Source organism: Salvelinus alpinus, chromosome 33 (assembly GCF_045679555.1).
Source record: "Salvelinus alpinus chromosome 33, SLU_Salpinus.1, whole genome shotgun sequence".
NCBI lineage: Eukaryota > Metazoa > Chordata > Actinopteri > Salmoniformes > Salmonidae > Salvelinus > Salvelinus alpinus.
In genome coordinates this window covers 20,901,510-20,917,182 of record NC_092118.1, presented here as the reverse complement: position 1 = coordinate 20,917,182, position 15,673 = coordinate 20,901,510, and the positions used below count along the sequence as shown (strand labels likewise).

At 45.1% G+C, this 15,673-nt stretch overlaps 1 protein-coding gene across 1 annotated transcript; it reads right to left on the bottom strand.

Moving 5' to 3' along the window:
* Positions 1–6,077: 6,077 nt before the first annotated feature.
* On the bottom strand, positions 6,078–12,218 carry LOC139562762 (tubulin beta-3 chain). The gene is made up of 4 exons (XM_071380759.1): positions 11,918–12,218; positions 8,098–8,206; positions 7,756–7,866; positions 6,078–7,470 (listed from the first exon to the last, which is right to left on the bottom strand). The coding sequence occupies exons 1-4, from the start codon at positions 11,972–11,974 to the stop codon at positions 6,398–6,400; spliced, it is 1,350 nt and encodes a 449-aa protein (XP_071236860.1). The 5' UTR covers positions 11,975–12,218; the 3' UTR covers positions 6,078–6,397.
* Between the last annotated feature and the right edge of the window lie 3,455 nt (positions 12,219–15,673).

Sequence of the window (15,673 nt, the reverse complement as noted above, 5' to 3'; positions counted from 1 at the left end):
ATGCATACGTGCATGATACAACATTCATAAATCAGTCTGTATAACGTGGCATTTTGTTTCTTGTATCACCAGCTCTGGCTTAACGCCTCAAAAAAAAATTGCTACACAAATCTGAGTAGCATTTGGTGAAGATTGCTTTGGGACATTGCTTTTTCGGTCATTATCTGCTTGTTTTAAACCAACAGGGCATCGTCAGCTCATGAATACCAGAGCAAGAAAGGAAAAGATAAATCTTGCTTTTGTGTTGGGGATCATTATAGAGCCACCTCTCAAGTAGCTCTTCTCATCTCTCCTCTATAATGTGTTAACAGAACTAGATATGGCCTTTACTTTGCTAACAGTGTCAAATACTTTTCCTCTACCATTTATGGCAGTGTTATCTGGCTATAGCTTCCTTCCTGTGCCCCTCTATTATCATCCTTCCTCCTTGTTTCCTTTGGCAGGAGAGAACAAATAGTACCATCAAGGAAGATCTATCTAATCTAATTATTTCAACTGTTGTACTGAACTCTCCCAATTTCTGCTGGATCTTGCTGCTGGATTATCTAAAGCAGGAAGCACCATTCACTCGGTCAATAAAGAAGTGGTCAGATGACGCAGATGCTAAGCTACAGGACTGTTTTGTTAGCACAGACTGGAATATGTTCCGTGATTCCTCCGGTGGCATTGAGGAGTGCACCACATCAGTCACTGGCTTCATCAATAAGTGCATGAATGACGTCGTCCCCACAGTGACTGTACGTACATACCCCAACCAGAAACCATGGATTACAGGCAACATTCGCACTGAGCTAAAGGGTAGAGCTGCCGCCTTCAAGGAGGGGGACTCTAACACTTATAAGAAATCCCGCTACGCCCTCAGACGAACCATCAAACAGGCAAAGCGCCAATACAGGACTAAGATTGAATCATACTACACCGGCTCTGACACTCATTGGATGTGGCTGGGCCTGCAAACATGTTTCAAGCAGACCACCATAGTCCCTGTGACCAAGAACACTTAGGTAACCTGCCTAAATGACTACAGACCCATAGCACTCACGTCCGTAGCCATAAAGTGCTTTGAAAGGCTGGTCATGGCTCACATTAACACCATTATCCCAGAAACCCTAGACCCACTCCAATTTGCATACCGCTCAAACAGATCCACAGATGATGCAATCTCTATTACACTCCACACTGCCCTTTCCCACCTGGATAAAAGGAACAACTACATGAGAATGCTATTCATTGACTACAGCTCAGCGTTTAACACCATAGTGCCCTCAAAGCTCATCACTAAGCTAAGGATCCTGGGACTAAACACCTCCCTCTGCAACTGGATCCTGGACTTCCTGACGGGCCGCCCCCAGGTGGTAAGGGTAGTTAACAACACATCAGCCACGCTGATCCTCAACACTGGAGCCCCTCAGGGGTGCGTGCTCAGTCCCCTCCTGTACTCCCTGTTCACCCACGACTGCATGGTCAGGCACAACTCCAACACCATCATTAAGTTTGCAGACTACACAACAGTGGTAGGCCTGATCACTGACAACGACGAGACAGCCTATAGGGAGGAGGTCAGAGACCTGGCCGGGTTGTTCCAGAATAACAACCTATCCTTCAACGTAATCAAGACAAAAGAGATGATTGTGGACTACAGGAAAAGGAGGACCGAGCACTCCCCCATTTTCATTGACGGGGCTGTAGTGGAGCAGGTTGAGAGCTTCAAGTTCCTTGGTGTCCACATCACCAACAAACTAGAATGGTCCAAACACACCAAGACAGTTGTGAAGAGGGCACGACAAAGCCTATTCCCCCTCAGGAAACTAAAAAGATTTGGCATGGGTCCTGAGATCCTCAAAAGGTTCTACAGCTGCAACATCGAGAGCATCCTGACTGGTTGCATCACTGCCTGGCACGGCAACTGCTCAGCTTCCGACCTCAAGGCACTACAGAGGGTAGTGCGTACGGCCCAGTACATCACTGGGGCTAAGCTGCCTGACATCCAGGACCTTAACACCAGGCGGTGTCAGAGGAAGGCCCTAAAAATTGTCAAAGACTCCAGCCACCCTAGTCATAGACTGTTCTCTCTGCTACCGCATGGCAAGCAGATACAGGAGCGCCAAGTCTAGGACCAAAAGGCTTCTCAACAGCTTTTACCCCCAAGCCATAAGACTCCTGAACAGCTAATCAAATGGCTACCCAGACTATGCATAGTCCCCCCCCCCCCAGCATATGCATTGTGTGTGTGTGTCCCCCCCCCCCCCACACCTTCTGTGTGTAGCGATCCAGTACATCAGCCTAGCTGGTCTGTGCTGTGAGCTGTATATGTCTTTCCTCTAAAGCTTGACTGCAAGTGAGACACTGACTCACTAGGCCTCTCCCTACAGTCAACAGGCCTTCCTCATCCCTATGCTACCCACTTGAGAAAATACTACAGTTTACTATAGAATACTGCATAGAATCCCTGTATCCCTTGATCATGTGTTGTACTTACTATAGAATGTTGTAGTATACTGTAGAATACTAGAGTAAATACTACAGTATTATCAGAAAGAAAACCTGCAGTAAATACGACAGTAATGACTGCAAAAACACCACACTTTAACTATAGTAAATACTACAGTATTTAATTTGCATAGACCCTGCTCATTCCCCTTCCCCATGTCGCAATTTGTTCCAGCCATAAGTGAGAGACCTACATGCCAAGTATAAACCATATATTGTATTCCCTACAGGTTATAGTAGTTAGCAGAAGCTCTGAGCTGTCCGTTCAGACCCCCAGTCCTATTTACAGGTTATGGGAAATGTGTATTAAATTAGTAAGAAATTAGTATTTCTCCAATAGGTTTCCTGAAGGAGAAAGCCTCCACTTCTATGTCAAATATAATAAAACAAAAACACTATAGTACATACTACAGTATAATACAGTCTGCAAAAACACTACAGTATACTACAATATGCAAAAACACTACATCAATTACTATAGTATATACTACAGTTTTCTTTTACCACAGAATTTATACTACAGTTAACTGTAAATACTACAGTAAAAGTCTGCAAAAACACTACAGTTAATAATATAGCATTTATACCATAGTATACTATTGTATGTTTTCATGTGGGTAAGCACTTCTGTTCTAATGCAGTCCTAAATGATGCAGAAGCAGTTTTCACTACAGGAAATTAGGTGAGATCCATCAGTGTCCTTTGGTGTCTCAATCACAGTTATTATCTCTGTGTCCTGAGTGCTGGAATCTGGGTCTAAATAGTGACACCTATATAACAGTCCAAAGAGACAATGAGTTGTTGATATTAATGATGTCAGTTCTTTGTGTCTAATGTGTAGTGGGTTGTCAACACTCACTAGAGGTAAGGTAAGGCAGAGACATACCAGAAAGACAGATGCTGCCTTGTTCTCAATAGATAAACTCAGCAAAAAAACAAACGTCCCTTTTTCATGACCCTGTCTTTCAAAGATAATTAGTAAAAATCCAAATAACTTCACAGATCTTCATTGTAAAGGGTTTAAACACTGTTTCCCATGCTTGTTCAATGAACCATAAATAATGAATGAATATGCACCTGTGGAACGGTTGTTAAGACACTAAAAGCTTACAGACGGTAGGCAATTAAGGTCACAGTTATGAAAACTTAGGACACTAAAGAGGCCTTTCTACTGACTCTGAAAAACACTAAAAGAAAGATGCCCAGCGTCCCTGCTCATCTGTGGAAACGTGCCTTAGGCATGCTGCAAGGAGGCGTGAGGACTGCAGATGTGGCCAGGGCAACAAATTGCAATGTCCGTACTGTGAGATGCCTAAGACAGCGCTACAGGGAGACAGGACGGACAGCTGATCGTCCTCGCAGTGGCAGACCACGTGTAACAACACTTGCACAGGATCGGTACATCCGAACATCACTGGACAGGTACAGGATGCGGGACAGGTACAGGATGGCAACAACTGCCCGAGTTACACCAGGAATACACAATCCCTCCATCAGTGCTCAGACTGTCTGGAATAGGCTGAGAGAGGCTGGACTGAGGGCTTGTAGGCCTGTTGTAAGGCAGGTCCTCACCAGACATCACCGGCAACAACGTCGCCTACGGGCACAAACCCACACCGTCGCTGGACCAGACAGGACTGACAAAAAGTGCTCTTCACTGACGAGTCAGGGTTTTGTCTCACCAGGGGTGATGGTCGGATTCGCGTTTAACGTCGACGGAATGAGCGTTACACCAAGGCCTGTACTCTGGAGCGGGATCGATTTGGAGGTGGAGGTCCGTCATGGTCTGGGGCGGTGTGTCACAGCATCATCGGACTGAGCTTGTTGTCATTGCAGGCAATCTCAACGCTGTGTGTTACAGGGAAGACATCCTCCTCCCTCATGTGGTACCCTTCCTGCAGGCTCATACTGACATGACCCTCCAGCATGACAATGCCACCAGCCATACTGTTCGTTCTGTGTGTGACTTCCTGCAAGACAGGAATGTCAGTGTTCTGCCATGGCCAGCGAAGAGCCTGGATCTCAATCCCATTGAGCACGTTTGGGACCTGTAGGATCGGAGGGTGAGGGCTAGGGACATTCCCCCCAGAAATGTCCAGGAACTTGCAGGTGCTTTGGTGGAAGAGTGGGGTAACATCTCACAGCAAGAACTGGCAAATCTGGTGCAGTCCATGAGGAGATGCACTGCAGTACTTAATGCAGCTGGTGGCCACACCAGATACTGACTGTTACTTTTGACCCCCCCCCCCCCCCTTTGTTCAGGGACACATTGTTCCATTTATGTTAGTCACATGTCTGTGGAACTTGTTCAGTTTGTGTCGCAGTTGTTGAATCTGATGTTCATACAAATATTTACACATGTTAAGTTTTCTGAAAATAAACGCAGTTGACAGTGAGAGGACGTTTCTTTTTTTGCTGAGTTTATTTACTGCATGAGGAAGCTGGAGGTGGCAGGCCTACTGTGTTATGTGGGGATGCATCTTTGAGATTAGAGAGGCTATGACAGGGTCTGTGTGTTCTGTGATACTGTATAAAGAGCTGCTCTGTTCAGGGCCCTTTGCCACAGGCTCTAAGTGTTGAGGCATCGGCAGCATGTGATCCACCCAGCCGACTGGCCCCATACATTGTAGAAGAGAGAGCAAACAGCCTCCATCTCTCTCTAACCAGCGAGCTAGTCACTGCTCTTCCTGTTTCTTCAAGAAGTGCAGGTGTTCTCTTGGGATTGTTGATTCATTTTTGAATGTGTCATATTTGCAGCACTCTCCACATTTTACCTGTTCCTCCTTGTCCTGCAAATCAATTGTCTCTAACCGTATGCACTAGAGTTCCTGCCTCCTTTTAGAACAGGGGTAAGCAACCAGATTTTGATCCAACAAGGCACCACACCTGACCATCTAAACTAATTGATCAGTTCAGTGATTGCCTAAATTCAACTCACCTGGTCTTCCAGGTTAGTTAGATGCAAAACATGAAGTGCCTGCACACTCCAGGACCGCCTAGCTATTTTAGACCATGCAGATAAGTTTGTAATTGGAAGGCCTTAAGCAGGCTATCTTGTAGATCAGCAGTGTCAAACTCATTCCATGAGGGCCTAGCCCTAGTGTCTGCTGTTTTTTCCCTTTCATTTAAGACCTAGACAACCAGGTGAGGGGAGTTCCAGTGACCTTAACCTGAAGTCCAAGGGAAGAGCAAAAACTTGCAGACAGGCAGCCCTCTGTACAATCAGTTTGACACATGTTGTAGATTGTCCACCATCTTAGCTCCTCACAGCCTGTTCTATCCAGACTCCACCCATGCTGCCCAAGGTGTGCCTCAACCTCCAGGGGACTGAGATCCAGTATTTTTATCCAGCATCTAGGTCACCTCCACATGGGACAGTCATGCAGTGGAGTCCAAGTTCAACAAGGCTCTGCTTTATCCTATTTTTCTAGAAGAAAGACCCCTAGTCATTGTACTGCAATACACTGTCCCCGTTTCCACTAAAAACAACTTCAGAAACCCTGAACACAGTGTAGCAAAACAAGATGGTGTATAATATTATTCATGTTCAATATCCCCAAACAAGTCAGAAAAAGCTCATTACAAAGTAAGCTTGAACATGTTTATTATAAGAAATTAAGGGCTATTCGTCATCAGTTTATGAGACACTTTATTTCACCCATTCAACTTAGTGGTCTGTCTGGGAGGTTTTTATCAACAGGATAAATCAACAGGAGGCCATGAGTTGGTCAGAAGGCTAAGGGAAGTGGGGCTAACAGTTAGCAAAGACACAGTGAGAGCAGGGAGGGGGATATAGGAAGGGAGTGTTATACAGTACAGTGTACATGAGGCAGATTATAATCCTGCTACACACCGACAAAGCTCTGTCGGCTGGGTTTACACAAGCTTGGCTCTTTTTCCAAGGTGTTCACCGGGCCTGGCTCTCTGACTCTTCCTCATCGTCTTCATACATCTCTCCCTCCTCCTCAGTGGTGGCGTCCTGGTACTGCTGGTACTCTGACACCAGGTCGTTCATGTTGCTCTCTGCCTCGGTGAACTCCATCTCGTCCATGCCCTCTCCGGTGTACCAGTGCAGGAAAGCCTTGCGGCGAAACATGGCGGTGAACTGCTCGGAGATGCGCTTGAACAGCTCCTGGATGGCCGTGTTGTTCCCGATGAAGGTGGCGGACATCTTGAGACCGCGGGGCGGGATGTTACAGACGGCCACTTTGACGTTGTTGGGGATCCATTCGACAAAGTAGCTGCTGTTCTTACTCTGGATGGCCAACATCTGTTCGTCCACCTCCTTCATGGACATCTGACCACGGAACACCATGGCCACGGTCAGGTAGCGTCCGTGACGCGGGTCGCAAGCGGCCATCATGTTCTTGGCGTCAAACAACTGCTGGGTGAGCTCGGGCACAGACAGTGCATTGTAGCACGCACTGCCACGCGCCGTGAGGGGGGCGAAGCCAGGCATGAAGAAGTGAAGACGGGGGAAGGGCACCATATTGACAGCCAGTTTGCGGAGGTCAGCATTGAGCTGGCCGGGGAAGCGGAAGGAGGTAGTAACACCGCTCATAGTGGCCGACACCAGGTGGTTGAGGTCTCCGTAGGTGGGCGTGGGGAGCTTGAGCGTGCGGAAGCAGATGTCGTAAAGCGCCTCGTTGTCAATGCAGTAGGTTTCGTCTGTGTTCTCCAGCAGCTGATGGATGGACAGGGTGGCATTGTAGGGCTCCACCACTGTGTCTGATACTTTAGGGGAGGGCACCACGCTGAAGGTGTTCATGATGCGGTCAGGGTACTCTTCCCGGATCTTGCTGATGAGCAGGGTCCCCATGCCAGAGCCTGTGCCCCCTCCCAGGGAGTGGGTGAGCTGGAAGCCCTGGAGACAGTCACAGTTCTCACATTCCTTCCTGACTACATCCAGGACTGAGTCCACCAGCTCTGCCCCCTCTGTGTAGTGACCCTTAGCCCAGTTGTTACCAGCTCCACTCTGACCTATAGGGCAACAACACACTTCAAGATAGAGCTTCAGCAGTTATCAACGCTGCATTTGTACAGGAGCTACACATTTCCATCGTTTTAATGACATTTGGGAGCATTTACTGTAAGTAAATAAAAGCAAATGTCTTTAAAGGAAATATTACATCAGACTATTTATGTTGTTAATGACAGAAGAGACTGTAAATGGCAGATTGAATGTTACTGCCAAGCACACTCTTCTAATGCAATCACTAAGCACTGTAGCCATATTTAACCCACGTTGGACAGACAGATACTGACCGAAGATGAAGTTGTCTGGTCTGAAGAGTTGTCCATAGGTCCCAGAGCGAACACTGTCCATAGTTCCTGGCTCCAGGTCTACTAGGATGGCCCTGGGGACGTACTTAGAGGCTGGGGAGAGACAGCAGGTGATGTTACCTGCAACACCCTAATAAATTCTACTCTATATCACAGTCAAGTTCAGTACAATAGGATTAAAGTGGATATTCTCAAGTCTAGATAAACCCCAAAGAGTGAGAGTGTTCAACTGAAACAGGTCATTACAAGTATTGAGCAACAGTGCTTTTAGTGTTGTGTTGTTTTTGGCCTTGTGTAGATGTTTAGTTCCAGTATCAGACTCACATGAGGCCTCATTGTAGTAGACACTGATCCTCTCCAGCTGCAGTGGGGAGTCGCCCTCATAGTTCCCTGTAGGGCTGATGCCATGTTCATCACTGATCACCTCCCAGAACTGCACAACACAAAGACACAAACATTACCAGTAACACATAGTTCTGTACAAGCAAAGTGGATGGAAACTTCTCAACAGATTTCTAGTCGGGACCATATTGAACTATCACTTGGGTACTTGGAGGTGAAATTAGTGGGGGGCTCAAGTAAAAACTGTTAGGAGAGTGGGCCAGTGTAAGTTGGGATAGTGGGCGTCTGCCATCCGTCCTGGGTTCTGCTTCATTGATCCATGACCCCATTTAAGCCAACAGTTAGTCCAGCTGTCTCCACCCTCCCCCAGGGCCGCTAGACTCATACTGATGTAGAGGCCCTCTCAGAGGAGACAGACTCCATCTGGAGAGGCTCTCTCTACTTCAACACACACACACGAAGTGTGTTGCTAGGTAAAGAGACAAAAGAGGACACTGCCTAATGAAGTCCCCTTGATCACTTCAAATATGTATACTGTCACTGAGTGTATAGGCCAGTGTGTGTGTATATCAGACAGAGCGAGACAGACGGAGCCCTATGAAAGTCTAAAATAGAACACAGACAGACCCCCACAGACAGCACTATCAAGGGCAAACACAGGACACGCACTTGGAAGGAGGATGCCAAATGGCCATATCAAGTCACAGATTAGATATTGTCCATTTTACAGTTTCTCATTACTATGCAATAGAAGGTCCTTATGTGCAAAGTGCTGTTCTCCTTTAATTAGCAAAAAACACCATCTGGGCATTCACTAAAAGCAGACACAAAAACACCAAAAAGATACTGTACGCAATAACAATGGTCACTCAAAAGCCCCATAGTGATCCCATATTGGTGTCAGTGTGTTAATCCCATATTTGTGTCACTCAACAGCCAGCCAGATGAAGTGACATTTAAAATGTTTTATTTCACCTTTATTTAACCAGGTAAGCCAGTTGAGAACAAGTTCTCATTTACAACTGCAACCTGGCCAAGATAAAGCAAAGCAGTGAGACAAACAACACAGAGTTACACATAAACAAATGTACAGTCAATAACACAATAGAAAAGTCTATATACAGTGTGTGCAAATGAGGTAAGATTAGGGAGGTAAGGCAATAAATAGGCCATAGTGGCAAAGTAATTACAATATAGCAATTAAACACTGGAGTGATAGATGTGCAGAAGATGAATGCGCAGGTTGAGATACTGGGGTGCAAAGGAGCAAAAAAATAAATAACAATATGGGGATGAGGTAGTTGGATGGGCTATTTACAGATAGGCTATATACAGGTGCAATGATCTGTGAGCTGCTATGACAGCTGATGTTTAAAGTTAGTGCGGGAGATATGAGTCTCCAGCCAGTGATTTTCGCAATTTGTTCCAGTCATTGGCAGCAGAGAACTGGAAGGAAAGGCGGCCAAAGGAGGAATAGACTTTGGGGGTGACCAGTGAAATATACCTGCTGGAGCGTGTGCTACGGGTGGGTGCTGCGATGGTGACCAGTGAGCTGACATAAGGCGGGGCTTTACCTAGCAAAGACTTATAGATGATAAGCAATGACTTATAGATTAATCCCATATGGTGTCAGTGTGTTGACAAAAACAACCTTTCCTCTATCTGTCCAGACTGCTGTGACCAAGGGCACCACACCCAGTATGAAGACCATCTTAGGTCTGAGCTCTGACAATGGTGTCCCTCTTCCTCTCCCCAGGTGCTGTACTCCCTCCTTTCCCTCCCTCCCTCCCTTTCTCTCCTCTGCAGAAGATACTCCTTCGTTCTCTAATTATTTATCCTGTCCCAAACAGATGTCCCCTGCCATCTAAATCGGTAATTAGGAGTTCCACTTGTTCCTTAATTATGGCTCTGTAACTCAATCGGGCAATATCTCTTCTAGGGGACAAACAAAGAAACAGAAAATAAATAAGAAAGGGAGAGACTTAGATTAAAGGGAAACCGCTAGACAGCGATAGAAAAATACAGAGTTCGATGACTAAAGAGTCTGTAGGGAATTTTTGCTCTCTCATTCTTAGATACTAGCGCTACACTGGCAAACGTGTAGATTTCTTCCGTTGTCATCGGACTTCATCCTGTACGGCATTAGCAATGGCAGATGTGTGGTGCTAGTAGACAGACTGCCATATCATAGTTGAGCATCAGAATGAGCTCACCATTGCAGTATATCAGATGACAAAAGGTCCCACTCCCAACACATTCTCTCCCCCTCCCCATCTCTCTGGGTTTCTCTTTGTTGGGAGTAACCTGAGCATTATGAACAAGTCATTTTCCCAACAACTGCCCCATTAGAGAAACGGTGGTCAGAATCAGCAAAAGAGCTGAGTCACTAGTGAAATACTCCAGAAGGGAGTGAAGGAAAGTGGACACATGACACGTTCACTTGTTCAGCTGTGGTCAAACAAGTATGTTTCAGCTGATGCTGTAGTTGTAGATTTGGTTCTGGGTAATGATGATTATGGTGATGAGGCTGATTATGATGATGAGGTTACGTAGCTGTCCAAAATCACTACGGAGCCTCCTGAGGCTCAGAAAAGGCTGCCTTAAATGTTATGAATAATAAATGTCCCATCAGGCTGAGGAGACAGTAATCATTAGCACCCCTATGTCTTTCACTCATTAATGATTGCCATTTATGATCCACCATGTTGAACAAATCCATGATAAATCGTCTCCAGCTCCAGTAGAGACTCAGATCATAGTGAACTAATGTAGGCTATCCACAGATGGTCAAAACACAACAAAAGAGGGGAAGACCTGTAGACCTGTTTAGTTTTAGATGGTCACATACAGCCAGCCAATCAGGTGATGTAAGTGCAGGTGATGCTATCCAAAACAGAGCAGCAACAAAATAAAAAGCTGTCTACTGTAGGCAACAACAAAAAGCTGTCTCACAGTCACACTGTAAAATCTGCATTACAGCTTTAGACATAAAAGCTTTAAGCATTTAGGCAATATCCTTCCTGAAGACTCACTGTCTAATAAACCATCAAAAAACGGACAGCAACCCAAACCACTAGTTAGTGCGATTGTAGGCTATTTGCAGTGGTAACTTAGGTCCAGTTATCATAATTTGATCCTCCATTAATACACCTTTGATGTACTGATCCAGTCAAATAGCCTATATAGATAGACATATGACCTATCAACTACTACCTCTACTGGAGGCTGCTTTGAGAAAGAGCGCTATACTTGTCATTCTGTCAGTGGCCTGTAAATTGTGTTCAGGCCCTAAGTGGAGTGTTTGCGCAGCTGGACAAGCTCCAACAGTCCGAGCCTTTGTCTAGCCCCCCTGCAGTCCACCCGAGGGCGTGGTGGTTTTCAACAGTGTCTCACCACGCCTTTCTGTGCATCAAAACTCGCAGTTTACAAAAGATGGTGGATCTCTGTCCGTTAACCATTAAAACAAATGGTCACAGTTCCGGTCTGGTTAAGGTGTGGGCTCTCCCGGTTTACTCTATTGACGGTGTATGAACCAGAAAAAGGAGAGTGTGAAATGCCCCTCTTCCTTTCCCGTCTCAGAGTTTAGTTCCATCTACTCATCTCTTTCGCAATCTGCGACACAGGCGGGGATCCTAAACTATTCAACTAACCTAACGTTACCGAGTAAACCCGCTGCCCCACAACTTCGGTCCAACAAAAAATATACGTATGCATTACATTAAAAAAGATTACACCACAAGGCTTAAAATGGCACAATAACACTTGCGTAAAAATATTTGAAATAATCATATTTTGTTTATACCTTGGCTCCGATCTGGTTGCCACACTGGCCGGCTTGAAGGTGAACGATTTCCCTCATCCTGTCCTCTGTGTGTTATGTACGTCTTCTTGCGGATGTGGGCGAGTTGGAGAGGGCGCTGGTCCCAGTCGCACACGGAAGCAAAGGGATTGTTATGTGCTGAGTGGAGGTTTTATCTTGCGCAGGTCTGCTATGGGGCGAAACGGGTAATATGTTCCTTCCACCAATTGCTGACGTAATCTATGTCCTGGAGAGAGACGGTCGCTGACCAATGGCAGACACCTGCGGCAGAGCATCCCAGTGCGAGTCAGGGGAAAACTAACGGGACGTGGCTGACTTGCAGACCGATATTTAATTTTCGAACTGTTTCAAATCTGGTGAAGGAAAAAACCTCTTAAAGTTGTAAGTAACAAGAATATTTCCCAGGACATAGACATATCTACCATTGGCAGAAAGCTTAAATTATTGTTAATCTAACTGCACTGTCCAATTTACAGTAGCTATTACAGTGAAATAATACCATGCTATTGTTTGAGGAGAGTGCACAGTTATGAACTTGAAAAGTTATTAATAAACCAATTAGGCACATTTGAACAGAAATACAATGGTTCATTGGATCAGTCCAACACTTTGACAATACACTGCTGCCATCTAGTGCCAGAAATCTAAATTGCGCCTGGGCTGGAATAAGACATTATGGCCTTTCTCTTGCATTTCAAAGATTGTACAAAAGAAATACGGTCTTTTACCAGATCTAATGTGTTATATTCTCCTACATTAATTTCACATTTCCACAAACTTCAAAGTGTTTCCTTTTCAAATGGTATCAATAATATGCATATCCTTGCTTCATGTCCTGAGCTACAGGCAGTTAGATTTGGGTATGTCATTTTAGGTGATATTTGTTTAAAAGCGGTGGATCCTTTAAGAGGTGGTAAGGGTCAGTCATAGATTTTGGCTAGTCGTGGCTGTCAAAGGGATGCTGGTCAGAAACACACAGACACACCACCACCAACCCTACGACCACGACCACCAACATTTGAAAAATCCCAGAGTCACGTGAAAGCAACAACACAATTTAGTTAGATGTCAGGGAGATGAGAGAGGAGAGAAAATGATCTTCAACACTGAACAGTGTGACTGATTCTTTCTCTGTGTGCACATAGTCTTGTGGCATGGTGCATTGTTTCTATAGACTAGGAGATCACTCACACCTACATATCCTTAATGACAGAGATGAACAATTTCTGACAGCAAAATATTTTTTGCCCAAAGTGAGTCCCATATTTGTAATCTCAGAAACATTATGATTCAGTATCAGCAGATTCAGGGAGGAAGAGTAGAGCACGTTGAACACTGATGACCACAACCTTGCTGTGGCCCTTATTAGCATGAACACTGCAATCATTATACAGTGAATAGTCTGGTCCAAGGATGTTTATCTATGCCTCAACTCTGTGCAGTCTCTGCCCGCTGATATATGTATTGATTGCTGAGTCAGGTAGCAGATGTGGTTAAGTGCTCTGAGGAAGACTCCAGTGGCACTCCTCATGGACAAATGGTCTGGCAATGAAGCAGGTCCTGTTTGTGTACTTGTGTGTGTGTGTGTGCACATGTGTGTGTATGAGACATCTACAGTACATGCATACAGTACATCTCACACTGTAAGTTGCCTCTGTTCCAGTAGCCGTGTGTTCTGATTTCCAGAAACATGATTGTGATGAGCTATTAGTCTATTTGGACGTTTAGGCCTGCTTTGTCTTCACACAGAGCCTGTGGAGAGGATGACAAGCCAACACCTGTGAAACCAACAGCTGAGGAACCTCTGCTCAGAGCACAGAGACCAGTATGAGGCAGCCACCACATCCCCCCCCCCCCCCTCTCTGCCCCCTCAGTGTCTGCCAACCACTGCTGCTTAGCAACTAGATCCACACAATGTGAGCAAGCCTCCGTCGCTAATCAGCCACACAGTGTGGGATAGCTGTTGATTTCCTGTTCGTCTGCTAATACAGCTGAGCTAACTGTGCTTTAGCAGAGGGGCGTTCACCTGTTAGAACATCAATAAACCATAGTGTCCCTCTAAAGATGACGCTAACGCCAATGATTACGCTATTGACCACACTGCCATAGACAAGGGAGTGGAAAACTAGATTAAAGGGAATCTCACTGGGTTAGAAAATTCTGAGTTGGTACTTTAATTAGACATTGTGAATAGTAGTCCTACTCTCACTGCTCTGGGTTACTGGTAGTCTGCTATGACTCTGTTGAGGATTTAATGAGAGTTGAATCATGGATTATGTCACTGTTCTTTAATCTGGCAGCGTAGACTAGTGGTTAGAGCATTGGATTTGCAACTGCAAGGTTGCAAGTTCGAAGCCCAAGCTGACAAGGTACAAATCTGTCGTTCTGCCCCTGAACAAGGCAGTTGACTCACTGTTCCTAGGCCGTCATTGTTCTTAACTGACTTGCCTAGTTAAATAAAGGTAAAATAAAAATCCACAAAGTCTCCACATCCTGTGGGTGTGCAAGACCACGTCTGTAGAACACTGGCCTATGCACTGCCAATTCTGGGGGTAATGAGAAAAAAAAACTGAAGCTAAATGTTTTGCCAGCACTGGTCAAGAGTTGCTTGTCCGCCCCTCCCATGTCTCAAAGCCAATATGGCCATCTAGTGGTCAGAAATTGCCAGAGCCTCTCTAACATGTTTGATATAAAGGGCCCCAATAGTGGCACAGTGTGGTGAAGCTGATCAAATTGATGCTACTGTCATATAACACTTCTGTCAAAATGATTAAATAATTTATCTCATAACTTATCTATCCTTCTCTGACTGCATCATGCCAGTAAGGTTAGAGAGGAGGATTGCCATGATGAGTCACACAGCACCAGTTGACTTGATGACAGGGTTATCTGGTCAACCGTTATAAAATGGGAGTTCACATCATGAAGCACTGTTGACGAGACAGTATCCATATTTGAGAGTCCTTAAGTGAGTTTACGACTCACTTAATTTGTTGGTCGGGACCTCTCTTCTTCTAGACAAAACCACTTCTGAGAAGTATTTTGAATGTCCGGTGGGAAATAAATTGTAAACCAATAAGTCTGAAACAACCTCTCATCTCAGAAAGAGACTGAATGTGGAGTTTTTGAAACCCACACAAACACAATTAAACTGGGCACTTGGTATGACACCATACCTAACGTTTTGTCTCCCTAAGCGTTTCAAACTGTCCTTTATCTAACCTCTCTTTAATAATGAGCATACCAGCTAATTTCAGCATTTCTCAGTAATGTCTCACTTTCAAATTAACATATTGCTGAAGAGAATACTGTAGTTAGATTTCATGGAAGCTTCCATGCACAGACCTCAAACAAATACTTCTGCTATTTTTTTGATTGGGGCCGTATCATACAGTGTACAGTTTCATACTTATGTACAGTTCATTGTATAGACCATTGTTGAAAATATAACCTATACAGGGTTAGGCAGAAGGCATCAACAGGCAAGAAAGAATGTTGGTTACCTAATTTGATTCTAGTGTGACTAGGAGACATTGGGCTCAGACCAGACTTTCTTGGGGAAAACACGCACAGTATGGAGCCGTACAATGGAGCCTATACAATCAGGTCCTTGTCAGGATTTCAAGCTCTCATTTGGATGCCAGCCACTAAATGATTACTGCACCCATCTCATCCCAACCTCAGTCATCCATCCATAACCCCTACATGCCTAATCGCCTCTATCGATGTTCTCTGATT

What these genes read in the sequence shown, in the direction of transcription:
- LOC139562762 (XM_071380759.1), bottom strand. Translation starts at nt 11,974, where the DNA reads ATGAGGGAAATCGTTCACCTTCAAGCCGGCCAGTGTGGCAACCAGATC. An exon ending in CTACTACAATGAGGCCTCAT is followed by an intron (nt 7,867 to 8,097) that starts GTGAGTCTGATA and finishes GTCTCTCCCCAG; the next exon opens with CCTCTAAGTACGTCCCCAGG. An exon ending in ACCAGACAACTTCATCTTCG is followed by an intron (nt 7,471 to 7,755) that starts GTCAGTATCTGT and finishes GTTGCCCTATAG; the next exon opens with GTCAGAGTGGAGCTGGTAAC.